The 13,922-nt window shown below is 37.2% G+C and overlaps 1 protein-coding gene across 4 annotated transcripts in view; it reads left to right on the top strand.

The window, feature by feature from the left end:
* Positions 1-13,922, top strand: part of NTNG1 (netrin G1) — a 230,551-nt gene that overhangs the window by 139,813 nt on the left and 76,816 nt on the right. For all 4 annotated transcript variants that reach the window (XM_025163541.2, XM_088153816.1, XM_088153820.1 and 1 more), the window contains exon 4: positions 9,458-9,630. In XM_025163541.2, coding sequence (XP_025019309.1) covers positions 9,458-9,630 — 173 coding nt within the window. The remainder of the gene's footprint in view (positions 1-9,457; positions 9,631-13,922) is intronic.

The following is a 13,922-nucleotide window of genomic DNA, read 5'->3' as shown; positions in this document are numbered from 1 at the left end:
AAGCTCCCTTCCCTGTTTTTGACAAGTAGGAGGAGGGATCCTGGCACATGTGCCTCAGCTTTGAGAATCAGGAATTCAGCAGGAAGAGGAAAACAGAAAAGTGGAACCAAAAAATCAGTCTATATGTAACAGGAGGAGAAAGATGAATAAGGATTGGTACACCTTTCTTCCTCGTGGTCCTGTTCGTTGATGGTAGACTCAGCCTCCAGATGTTCACAGAAGGAGGCCTGTATTGTAAGTCACTTGCCAGGACTGGGACTGGGACAACTCAGTACATTCCTTGGCTTCCTGAAGTCTCAGACCAGTTCAGAAGATGGATAATAATAATAAAGCTGATGCTTTCTATCATCTGGATTCAGCTGATCAGGCAAAGTCAGCCAGACTTTGAAACCCAACTCAGCATAGGCTGCTTTAGGGACCTGGGAAGGTTCTTTTTCTGATATTTAAAAAGGCAGTACACAAAAGAAACTAAGTTGAGCTCCCTAAAGGCCCACTATCCTCCTTTGGGCTGAAAGTCCAGCTCAGTGGATCCAAAAGGCCTAGGTTATGGTCTCACTGGCTGGGCTGAAGTCCAGTCTGTTAATGTGATAGAAGACTTGAGTGAGGAGGTCCAAGGTCAGAGAGGAATCTCAAGCATCTCCTCAGCCCACAACCTGAGAGTGTGAAAACTAAGAGGATGAGACTGGCACCACCCCAAGGAATTCAGAGTGTTTAGTTGCAGTTGTTGGGGGTTAGAGTTAGTCTGGCAAGATTCTGTCCAGTAGGTGTAAGCTAATAAAGTAACTGAACTGTTCCTGAATTGTTCTGCTAAGTTTCTTGGGCTGAACCTGACAGTTAAGGTGGCAGCCTCAGATAGCTCAAAGAGGTTCCCTAGGATAAGCAAAGGCCTACAAGGGGAGGGATACTTCACAGCTGGCTGCCCAAGCTCTGCAGTTTTCCCTTGAGACTTTTTGCTAGAAAGGGAGAGAAGAGCTCAAAACATTTTATTTTCCACTTTTCCCACTGGCTGGCCAAAAAGTTGAGGGTGAGGGATGGGAGGAAAGCAGTTGTATTATGCTTGCCAGCTATTATTTAGAGGAGTTCCTGAATCATTCCCCTTGCCCAAGGGCAAGTTCACAAAAGGCCTTCTACATCTGATTGTCTTTAAAATGTGCTATACCCTTCCTCTTAAATCAAGGAGATCAGCATTGATGAAATTTGTAATCCACTCAACCTTTCAACAAGATGCCTACTGCTTGCTCCATCTTCCCATGACAGGTTTTATCTCTACCTCTGTTCACGGTATTGGCATTAAAGCAAAGGTCAAAGGAAGATTCCTCATAAACATTGCCCTGTAGCAATCCTGCATCTCCTCTGGTATTGCCATGTTATGAAAGCTTTTCTCCCTGTATAACCCTAAAAAAATGCAGGATTGGGATTTCAGTCTCCCAGGACAAGCTGAAAGGGAGGAGATTTCTTATCTAATTGGGGATTTCATTCCAGCTGAACTTTGGACCGTTACTTGCAGAGTATGTGCTGTATTACTAATTTATATCCAAAAAGAGTAGAGAATTTTCTACTTGCTACTGAGAACTTAACACTAACCGTGGTGTTTCAAAAATAAATAGGAATTCTGACAAATTATTTTGGTACATTCTAGAACTGTGTTGCACAGTTATTGCAAATCTCTGTGAAGACTTGTTCTGGTAAATCTGTCTGTAGGATACAAGCAAATAGACATGGTGAATTCTGTGGAGTCCTTGGGGTTCTCTGAGCTTGGTTGTTTTCTTGCAGACGTTTCATTACCCAACTAGGTAACATCTTCAGTGCTAGAAGGGAGTGGGGTTTGTTTTCTGTTTATATACAGTAGCTTGCCCTGTCAGTATTGGTGGGGGAGTTGTTTTTTCCTTGGTAGTTCTTAGATTAGGCTGTTGTTTACTGCCTGTTTGTCTGAGTTGTTAGATCCTTGATTAGGGTATTGTTTACCGCTTGATTGTTTGTCTAGTGTTAATCCTGGTGTTAATCCCTGATTATCTGGGTATTGAATGCTGGCAAGGAGGTGTTCTAGTCTTTTTGTTTCCTTTTTATTGCCTCTTTTGAATAGTGTGTAAATGTTGTTTATCTCTATGTACCTGTTGATGGCTGACTTGTCTGAATACCAGGAATTCCCTCACATTTTTGGATTTAGCTTGGACTAAGATACTGACAGTTTCCCAGTTGAAACTATGGTTAAGTCTGTCCATGTGTTGTGAGATTAAGGAATTTTCATCATGTCTTCTGACTGCTAGTTGGTGTTCATGGATGCGCTCTGCCAGCCTTCTGCCTGTCTGTCCTACATAGTGGCTGTTATAGTCCTTATACTGTATGTTGTAGAAGACTCCTGTTTTTTCTTCTTGGGCTACTGGGAACGAATACATTTTGTATTTGGACTACTAATAAAAGAAGAATGGTGATTTCTTCTTTTCTTAGCAAAAATAAATTTGCTCTTAAATCTCAGTGGAATGAAAATAAAAGAATGCTAGTTTAAGAAAAATGTTATACTCTGATTCACTAAGACAAGAGAAAGTGAGTATGGGGAATCTGAATGCCATTTTAGTAAATTCTGATTCAAAGTTCAGAGAAAATACATAGGTTGTTCTCTTCAACACTGTACAGATGATATCACTTCAAAAGATTGAATGTTTAAATGATCGTTCATTTAAATAAATGGAAGACAAGAACTGGGAGAAGAAATTGAATTTGGTGTTCTCTCAAATTTCTACTCTTACATCTCCAGCAACTCTGAACAAGTCAAATGACTTTATTGTTTTGTAAGCTATTATAATTTAAATAAGATCAACTCCAAATGCTTTCCATGTCTAGTTTGGCTCTCCTGTTCCTGATCCACATGGAATGAGATAAAATATAAATAAAACATATAATTGAATTAAAATGTCATATTTAATGGCCTTATGTATGCTAGACAAAGTGCCAGCATCTAGCCAACCTTAGGTGATTTCAAAAAATAAATAAGCAGGGTCAGATAAATTAGAGCAAGAATGGAGACCACTAGGAAATCCCGGGGCTGTAGGCTAGACCAGGAAGTTCAAGAACTGCCCCGGAATATGGTAGGGGCAAACCATATCATCTGGTCATCACCAGGAGTTGAGCTCAGTGAAGTCTTTATTTTTAATGGATAGTTATTTTTGATCTACTCTGCAGTGGGACTCTGTTTTTTATATAAGCTGATGGGTATCCATCTGAATCTGGTTTACTCCTGAAGTTCTGCTTTTATTGCACAATAAGTATATTGTTGCATAGAAGAGTATTCAAATGTGCAAAGCCATAGAAATACACACCCTTTCTTTTCTAAATTGATTTAGACCTAAGAAAATGTATAAGTTGCTTGGATATGTTCCTCTGAGATTCATAGCTATCATGCAGCAAAATGAAGCAATCTGATCCAGATAGGACGTGTAAGGAGAAAGTGGTGTCAAAATGATGCAGCAAGTCTCTAAAAGCTTGGCTCTGACCTGAGGGAGGAAATGACATATGAGATCCAATTTAGGGAGCAAATATCTTCACCTAGCACTGGCATTTAGCAAGTAGTAGCTTGTCTTCCTAAAAGTTTATTTATTTAACTAGCAGATTTATATGCTACTAAATCATAATTGACTCACAGTGTTTTATAAAATATAGAACACGCTAACATCTACAATAACAAAAGATCAAGTAAAATAACATACGAAAACAATACAGTTTGTAAAAGTAGCTAATGAAATCCCACTTAGATGGGTTTTCCCCAACATTCTCCAACAAGGGTTGGTTTTTCAACCTTCAGGAAAACTAAGGGGACCAGCCAAATCTCAAGAGGCTAAAGGGTTCTAAAGTTCCATTCCTTGACTTTCAGCCTTTGTTTTCTAATATGAGCACACATGATAATTGTTTATATATGAACCAGGGATAGGGAACCTGTAGTATTATAGAGTTTCTATATCACGATTGGTCATGATGGCTGGGGCTGCTGAGGCTTCAGTAACATCTCTAAGGCAAATGTTTGGGCTATGCAGTGCTAGAGACCAGGCAGGGATGGGAATGTAGTACCTGTCTGCAATTCTTTATGCCAGGGTTCCTCAACCTCAACAACTTTAAGATGGGTGGACTTCAACTCCCAGAATTCTCCAGGAATTCTGCTTTATGCCTTTTCCTGGGACTGATTCTGGTATGTGGCTGCTTTAAAGTGTTCCAGAGAGGTGCTGTGTTCACCTTCTGGCATGCTTTGTAGTGTATCTTCCAAATTGTTTCCAGTGCACTGTGTGGCCCTATTCCTTACCCCTGTTTTAAAGGATGCTTTTCCTTAAAAATATCTGAAGAAACTAAAACATAAGGAAGTCTAGCACATTAATTATTATTAAACTGTCTGCTATGTACAACAATTTTTCCCTGTCAATTTTAATTACAAGAAAAAGGTGTTTGTTAATATTCCTACTAGAATGAGCTATTATTATTCTAACAGCCATTCAGATAATGTCAGTCTTTAAAATATGGAAGAAATGCATACTTTAGGTGCCTAGTTATTTAATCTGCATTTTTTAAAGCTAACAAAAGTTTGGCAACCATTCATTTGTAGTTGTTTAATTAAAATTGTGCCCAATTTTTCAGTTGCTTTTCCCTAATTACTAGTTACTCCGTGGAATTGGTGTCAAATGCCCACAGAAGAAGAATCTTTCTAAATATCTAATATAAAATAATCAAAAAGATAACCAGCCAGGGATGCTAAATTTTTGAGCACCTCTTCAGCCTCTACATGAAAGAGATTTTAAACCATTTGTGAAACTCCTGAAAAGAAATTGCAGTGATCAAACAGGTTTTTCATGCTGAAAGCATCTTTATTACTTGGAATAGTCTTTTATTTTGTTTTTTGTTTAGGGGACTTTTAGCCATTTTAAGGTATTTGAAGCATTTTCTGGTTTAATCCACATATATGAAATATTTTGAATGGTAAGAGATGGCCTAGGGGTCTCCAAAAATGGCCAGTAATTTAGGTTGACAAGATTTTGTCTAAACTTTACATTGTCATAGTTTTTCCAAACACTTTTCAAATTGTTAGAATTACCCAAGGTGAGTTCCCATCCCAATTACTCATATTACACTGATTGAGGGGGGTGCCTTCGATTCAATGTTGACTCCTGGTGACTGTTTAGACAAATCTCTGCAGTTTTCATGGCAAGATTTCAGAAGTGGTTTGCCACTGCCTACTTTCTAGGGCTGAGAGAGAGTGACTGGTCAAGGTCACCCAGCTGGCTTTGTGCCTAAGGCGGGACTAGAACTCACCATCTCCTGGTTTCTAGCCAGTGTTAACTACTACACCGAACTGGCTCATATTACACTAATACAAATCTCATTTTATTATAAGAAAATTGAAAGAAAATAACAACAAAAATGGACTGACTTTACAACTCCTCAGATCTAACACATAAGAATGAATACGGTTAATAAAGAAGCAGATTAAGTCAAAGGCAGTTTTGTGGGGATGCATATTTTTTCAGATTCTGTTAATTCTACTATATATTTATAAATATATATATATTGATAATTAATATGATGTGCTTTTTCAGAGCCATCATATGGAATTCCATACTGTTAATGAGTTCTTATGCAATTTACTTGTAGTGATGCTTTGCATTTTATCAGAACATTACCCTGGTATCTGGGTTAGAATCCATTTTTATTCAGGGAAGAATGTTTAAAAATTGTTAGGGATAAAAATAATGCTTTTGGGAATTATTATTTTTATTAGAATTTTACAAAATGTTAATATAAAAATGAAAAGAAAAAGAAAAAAATAAAAAAATTGGGAATTACAAGGCATGTCAGAACTGCACTGTTAAATAATTAAAAAGGAGTTGCCCCCAGAGAGGTGTTGATATGTGCAAATGTTTATCTGATTGCCAAGTCATTACACAGGTAATTGAACTTTGAGGATACTGGTAAACACAGCTCAAATATTCTCACCTCAGCACAGACTAGTTGATTAGAGTATAACAATGCCTCTTTGTCCCTTGTAGCATGATGGATTTTTGCCCATCAGATCTAAACCAGTCAATTAGCTAAGAAGTTTCATGAATTTTCATTTCTTTATTCACAATAAAACTGGGATATTGTTTGGCCAGTCGAGCTAATAACAGTTCTTGAGTCCGGATACTTTTGGTCTTTCTTACATCCTTGTCTTTGACCTCCAGTTTGAGCTAAATTCTGCATGTACTCCAAAATTGTTCTTCTTGATCCTTTCTTAGCCTTGTTTTTTTTCTGTATTGTGATTTCTAAGTTTCATTTTGAGATCAAAATCCTGCTTAAACCATTTTGATATATCATTGCCTAGAGCGCTCTATATGTCTTTGTATACTCAGAGATAAATCTTTACTTACTGGTAGAGCATGTGTTTATCCCAAAGTCTCTTCCATACATAATGTAACATGGCTTCTACATATCCCCAAGCCATTATTGGTGCTAGTTTTGAGGTCAATAGTTCTGGAATTCCAGGAAGCTGCTATCAAATTGTCTCAAGATGAATACAATAATTTAATCATCTTGTAAGTCTATTTTTGTACCAAATGGTGAAAAACAGCTAAACTTCTGTTTAATCACCCTATCTTCACCATAGGAAACTATTGTGTCTGCACTATGTTAGAGGCTCAACAATGTTCTTAAATAGTTAGAAGTCTCTGCCCCTTTAAATTCATAATCAAAACAGTAATGATTACTCACTATTTATTACCTTTTTAAATAACTTTTCCTAAAAGTCTACCTTAATATGTTCAAATGTCATGTAGATACAAGGAAGTTTTATAAAGACACCTTTTTCAACCTGGGGAAGCAGGGTTGTGTAAACTTTTGTGTACTTATTTACAAGTCTATGTATGTTAAGGTAGATCCAAATAACTTATACAGTACTTCATTGATATATTAAAACTTAAATATCTAATGACAATAATAAGAGGATGTAAGTAACAAGAAGAATCACATCATTAGATCTTAATCAGGTATAGGTGGGTAACATAAAATTACTTTGCATGTTTTTGTGGGAATTAAGAGTTTTGGTGATCACAACATGGCATTCAGCAAGAGATTTGCACAAGTGACAGTAGCTGGTAAGTTTTAACATAACCATTTTGCCCCTCCAATGGAAAGTTTCACTTGCATTTTAGTTCTGTAATCCAAATATTTTGGGAAACATAAATGTGATCCATGTGTCACAGGTTGCTGCCATACTTGAAAGTGAAAAGAAAAAAATCTAGACTGGTATAATTCCTTCACCTACTATACATGGTGTTGATTTTGTCTGTAATAGCCTGACCTGCAGTGGTGGTGGGGGGGGGGGAGAATTAGTGCACAGATTCTAACACTCCTTTGTCAAAAGACTATTTAATCTCATAATGAATATGGTCATATTTAGTACAGAATATCTGTTATGTTTAGTATCTGAGAGCAGATCTGCACTCTTGCTTGGCACATCATTAGAGAATGACTCACCGTTTCCTGAGTATAGAACTGGTGGTATTGCCTTCCTCCCACTCCCAACTCATTGCAAATGCAACCTATACATGTATTTTCCAGCTTCAGTTCAAAACTACTGTTTTCCAGCCTGTGCCTTCTTAAGTCCTCCAGAGAGGATAATGGAGTTTCTTCCATTCTAGTAGTAGCTCCATTTCCAGTTGGCTGCAGTGTCTACCACACCCTGTCCTCTCCAGAGCTAGTTGCTGTTCTGTACAGCTATTTTTGCTGGAGTGCTATATTCTCTGTTGATTATCAGTTGCCTTTTTTTTTTTTTTTAATAATCTTCAGTTGATCCAACGATGGCCCATTAAATCAATGAACTACCCTCACCCCTAGAAGCTCATGCTCCATTCAACCCTTTCATCTTCTAGTCAACTCCCTTTCCATTTCTGTCCAGGCTGGGTGAAGCATACTCTACTTGCTTTCCTGCTCCCTGCTGACAGCTTTGCAAAGCTTCCCTTCCCTTCCTTTTTAATCCTTAAATTGGAATGTAGTGACACTGCCATTTTGTTTCTGAACTAGCAGATCTTGCTTACTACAGAAATTCTGCGGACCTACAGAAAAATGTAGGAACAAAAGAACATGCTCCCCGTTAGTTTTATTCTTAGAGCATCAGAGCAACAATGGAACCATGAGGGAAAGAAAGAAAAAAGGTAGGTTTCTATGTTAGTGTCAAAGGAGATAATGTGCAAAGGGAGTATGAAGGCATCTGTGTGTGCAATCATCTGGAAAGCAAAGGAAAAGCCCAGGGACTAGTGAGAAAGAAACAATCTCTAAAAGAAAAAGGCAGGCACTAGTAAAATGGGCCACACGGGAGCCAAATGTGAGCCTTGCCCTCCCTACATGTAGGGGAAGGGCAAGAAGCAGGGAATATCCAGTGAGTCCCTGCAGTGGCCATAGTCTGACATGAGCACCTGCCCAGCCCCGTGGCCAATCCACTGTAATCTGGACTGGAATTTCTGAAGAAATTTCTTAAGAAATGGATGGAAACAACATGGGAGACAATCAGCTTGGGCTTTTATATATGCATATGTAAATGTATTATCAAATTGCATTTAAATTCATGTCTATTTTATGGCAATGAGGGTAGAATTGGTGTATTCTTCTGAATTTGGTCTGATTTCCTAATTGAAAAAGGTCCAGTTTCAAGAGCTCTCAAAGAAGCTCTTTGTTTCAAGCATTCTTCTCTGAAGGGCTGTAAGATTTGATGGCATCTTCTTTTTGAAGAGCTTTCTGGTTATGATCCAGTGTAAAGGCAAAGCACAATATGAAGAGAGAGTAAGCCAATCTTGAATTTCCCACAGCAGGTAGTTTATGGATCTCTCTCTCTCTCTCTCTCTCTCTCTCTCTCTCTCCCTCCCCCTCCCTCCCTCCCTCCCTCTCTCTCTTTTGACTGATATGTAAATGCACACCCTAATTTCACACAACTCAACCTGTCAGAAGTTATTCTGAAGAACTCTAGAAAATATAGTTTAGGAACTACTGAGAAACATGTGTTGTCAGTCTCTACTCCTACAGGTACATGTACACACACATACACAACATACACAAAAATAAAACTTCCAATTGTCAAGGTTTATAACAAGATGGAATTAGAATTAAGTCAAATCTGTAGTTCTTAGAGTGAGATATAATACCGCTCGATTAATTATATGTAGTTCTTTTGATCTGAGCTTAGAGAATCAGATCCTACCAGTTTTTCTGAAGTTATTTCAGTACATACAGTATAGGTATATCTGTCACTGCATTTATGGAGGAAAGTTATTTGAAATAGTTCTAGGTTGTTCATTCTAACCAAAATTAAATTTCAGCATGAAGAACTTATTTTTATTATGTAGATTTTACTTTGTTTATTTATTGCCAATCACTGAATTTCAGCTAGAGCAACATAGACCGAAATGAAATTGAACGTGTGATAATGCCTTGCTTTTTCTTTTATTAGGTGCAAGTGTAATCTTCATGCCACTGGCTGCAGGGTTGAAAACAAAAAATTATTATGCGAGTGTGAGCACAATACAACAGGCCCAGATTGTGGAAAATGTAAGAAGAATTATCAGGGACGACCCTGGAGTCCAGGCTCCTATCTCCCCATTCCTAAGGGCACTGCAAATATCTGTGAGTAGATTGCTACTGCTATTTGTACTACAGCTACTATTTAATGTACTTTTATATAATTTTTAACGTTTTATTAATGATTACAGGTCTATGTATTTTATTGTTGTGCTTTCTGGCCCATAGGCCATAATAAAGGTTTGATTTGAGAACTTGTGCATAATATTACAACTGTAAAACTGATACTTTTGGTCCACATTGATTTTTTAAAAATTATCCTAACAAAATTCTGACCCAAACTTAAAGCATATCTGAGATGACGTAGCTTAATGGAAAATTAAAATCGTTATGGTTAGCCCAACATTATGCATCTTCACTTATTTAGAATAAGTGCTGTGTGTTATGCTCTTGGGTAATGATGCAAAAGAACTGCATGCAGTCTTCAATGATTCAGATCAAAAATCTGTTTGAAATCAACAAGAAAATTGTGACATCCCTCTTTCATAGTATTTTATCAAATTTGCAATGCACTCACATACACACACAGTATAGGACTGATACTCAGTTTATAAACACAGAAGTCCAAATTAGGATAGCTGAGATAGTATTACATGTCTAAAATCTAATGAACTGAATTTGAAGCTGATTTTTTTCAGTCCTTATCTAACTACTACTAAACATTGGCTCATATGTGGTTGACAAATTCTAATCTTCAAATAAAAGTGCAGAAATTGTATAGTTTGATATTCAATACTTTGTTATGATGTCAAGGAACCAACCAATCTCTGTGGTTTGAAAGTGTGTGAGCCAATTATGCAAATGTTATGGCAACTTCCCAACTTGGCTAACAACTGTATTACAAATGTCTAGTCATGTGAACTGTGCTGTTCTTCACCCAAGAATGTGCCAATGATGTCACATGAATTTTATTTGTAATACATGATTAAATTGCTTGAGTAAGGAGACCAATAGAAGAGAATATATGTAGCTCGGGGTTGAACTGTGGAGTCCTTGGAGTTCTCTGAGTAAGGAGAATACTTCCTTTTTATAAGGTTAGGTAGCCTGTGCAGGTTACAATTTGTTTATGTTTTAAGAACTTTTTTACATTAACTATTATAATTCACCACTGAATAAAGTATGCATGAGCCCAGTAATTCTTTGTTGAATTTTTAGGTGGTGTGTAAACTTCAGGCATTGTTTGTTATAGAAATGTGTTTTATTTTCATCTGTGGATCACTTGGTTCTTAAAATCATGGTGTAACATTACTTAGAATGGATCTTATGTTTTCACCTACATTCTACCTCTGGGTCTCTGTGATGTTATCTTATAAATATCCTTATGTTCATGTAAATACTATTCAAGAAACAGTTTGTTCCTCCTGCTTCCATATATCAATCATTCTTGTGGGATTATTCAGTTTGTGGGTGCATTCAAAATTAAGTACTCTGGTCCTAATGATTTTGATGAGAGGGATGAAAGCTGGTGTCCAGTTCTCTAAATCAGTGGGGCTTAATATACTTTTTGACTCTATCACCTCCTATACATCTCTCTCTCTGTTTAATAACAGTATTGAGAGTAGAACAGTATAGATTGCAGACAAATAACAGAAAGTGATATAAAGAGAGGGAAAGGCATTGAAGTAAGAGATCTGTCAATATCTTTGAATCCCTGGTAATTAGATGTAGATACCTGAACTCTTGAATTGGGGCGGGGGGGCTGGAAACTAGCAAAAAATAAGCCATCAAACCTTTTGGAATTAAAATCTGTAATTTATTTATGTATTTGATTTATATAGGTGCCCGTCTCACATATGTGGCTCTGAGTGGCTTACAATGAAATAAATAATATACATAAAATACAAAGTATAAAAAAATAAAAAATACATAGCAGCTGGGCATCATCCAACCAATTATCCACACAGCCAGGAGACAAGCTGTATCACATGCCCAGGACCCCAGACTCAGGCGCAAAACCAAGTTTTCAAGGCTTTATGGAAAGCCAGCAGGGGCAGGGCCAATCTAATCTCATGTTCCAAAGGGCGGGCACCACAGCAGAAAAGGCTGTCCTGGGCCTTGCCAGCCAACGCTCTTTCACCAATAGTACCCGGAACACGACCCTCCTGCTGGATTGGGTAGGATGGGTAGAGACAAACTGTATTTTATAAAGAGTTAATTGCTCTGGCTTATATAAAATTGAAATACAAACTTTGGAAATAATTATTCAGTGAAGAATTATTTTGAAGAAATGGGTAGTTCTGTGATTTACATACAGCTGAGGGTGGGACTTCTAAATAATTCTGTAAAGTCTAAAAGTTTACCAGTGGGCTCTGTCTGGTCCCATAGCCCATATGTATGAATTCAGATGACCACTCAGCTGCAAGGACAGGTAAGTATTAATTCTTAATGTGCTTCAGCTAAATGAAGTTTATGGAAAAAACAGCAATATGCTATATTCTGAATGTTATCTCAAACTTCAAAGCAACAGCTGTGAGGAATCAAGCCTCACAAATGAATATTTCAGGAAACAGAACCTTATCTAGCTTAATATAAAAGTCATAGTTTAAGTAACAAACCATGATGAGAGCATGAAATTATTATAAAACACCTACCAAGCAAGATGAGAAAAACTGAACCTTCAAAAAGAATGAGAAAACATTTTATAAGAGTATTAACTTTTAGGGGGAAAGGATACTTTGGCCCACTGAATTAATACTTAGAAGCTGTGTTCAAGCTACTGTATTGAACATTTTGAAAAATCATGGGATTTTTTTTCTCTCATAGAATTCACATTTTCTAAAACGCTTCTAAACTCACTCAGCTTGAGTGATGCTCCATAGAAAACTCCATTTATCCCCATTAATTTCTGTGGTACCTCTCAATTATTCATTCTAGTTAGGAGAATTTCTCATTTGTTTTTCTTTAGAACTGTCCAGGTTCCACCTACTTCTCCTTTGTAGAGAATTTACTTGACTATATTATCAAATCCAATGTATACTTCACAAAATTACCTCCCACCCATTCATCCACCCCCAAAAGCAGATACCTGACTGGATTTTTCCTAAAGCAGACAGCAGGAGTTCTCAGCGTTAGAAGTTTGTGTATGCTATCAAACTTTGATTGGAGTAACATTCAAAATGAAATTTGGGTAGAATTTCAGAATAGACAAGTACTGTATCCTTAGACATTATGGCAGTATGAGAGAGAAAGAGATATACCCCATTTGTTTTCTCTCTCTTTCTCTTTGCTTTGGCTGCAGTTAACTTAGATGGGTTAATTGGTCAAGCCTTGTTGAAGGTCAGCTCCTTAGACGTCTCTAATTTTGGTAGAATTCTTACTCATAAATTAATGTTGAGGGAAATGGCACAGTTGGTAGTTTACAGTACTATATACGTCTTGGTAAAGAAATTAACCAAATTTAACATCTGCATCCAACATACTGTGTGGACAATGGTTTATCAGTATATCTATTGAGACCTTTGAGCAACATCCTACCATATCCCTGTATCCTCAAATCCGTTCTAGAGACTTACGGGACTGCAAGAAAAAATTGGAGGGGGGATGCCGATAGGTTATAGGGTGTGGAAGGTCATGAAAAATCCATAGTGAATGAAAATTTGCTCGTGAAGCACTTTGGACATAATGCTCGGATTGAAACCTAAGATTAACTGTTCTTTACTTTTACTGTTCTGGCATTTAATGAACATACTTTTGCTTTTGCAGATAGAACAATGAACCAGTTGATCTTATGTATTCAGTCTGCCTTTCATAAATGCCATTCTGTGTGGCCTTGCAGGCTTTCATTTGTACAGTGGTTCCTTTTTTCTTTAGAGTGGGCAAGCAAATGCTATAGTCCTTCCAATGAGAAAATGCCACCTTGTCCTAAGTATGTATTGAATGCATCATGCATAATTCACTTTTGAGCTATTTGGCTACTTCATAAAATTACTGCTAAATTTGTTAGACTTGCTCTCTTTTGTAACCTATTACAAAGATCTTTAAAGCCTCATTCAAGCATTAGTACTCACTGGATAAGCAGTGAGGGTGAGTAGTACCCCCCCCCCCCCTTCAGTCATGTTGGTGACTCTAACAAGGCAAAATACCTATGCACACATGTGAATGTTTGTAGGAAGAGAGCCTTTATGTGTACTCTACATCTGTATATAGTACTATACACCTGTGTATAGAATACAGGTGTACCTATATGTACAGGTATACAGATTTCACCCAAACCAGGGATTATTTAAAATGCTTGACTTGGCTAATTGAGTCCTTTGATTCTTAATGCTTATTCTTCATCCTGATATCAGTGCAGCCATGTAAAAGCTCTATTGGATTAGTGTCAAAAATGCATATGC

This window comes from Python bivittatus, unplaced genomic scaffold (genome assembly GCF_059951505.1).
Source record: "Python bivittatus isolate LINGU-HERP-01145 unplaced genomic scaffold, Pbiv_v1 ctg000700_np1212, whole genome shotgun sequence".
Lineage (NCBI taxonomy): Eukaryota > Metazoa > Chordata > Lepidosauria > Squamata > Pythonidae > Python > Python bivittatus.
The sequence above is the reverse complement of the archived record's forward strand: the minus strand, read 5'-3'. Positions and strand labels throughout refer to the sequence as shown.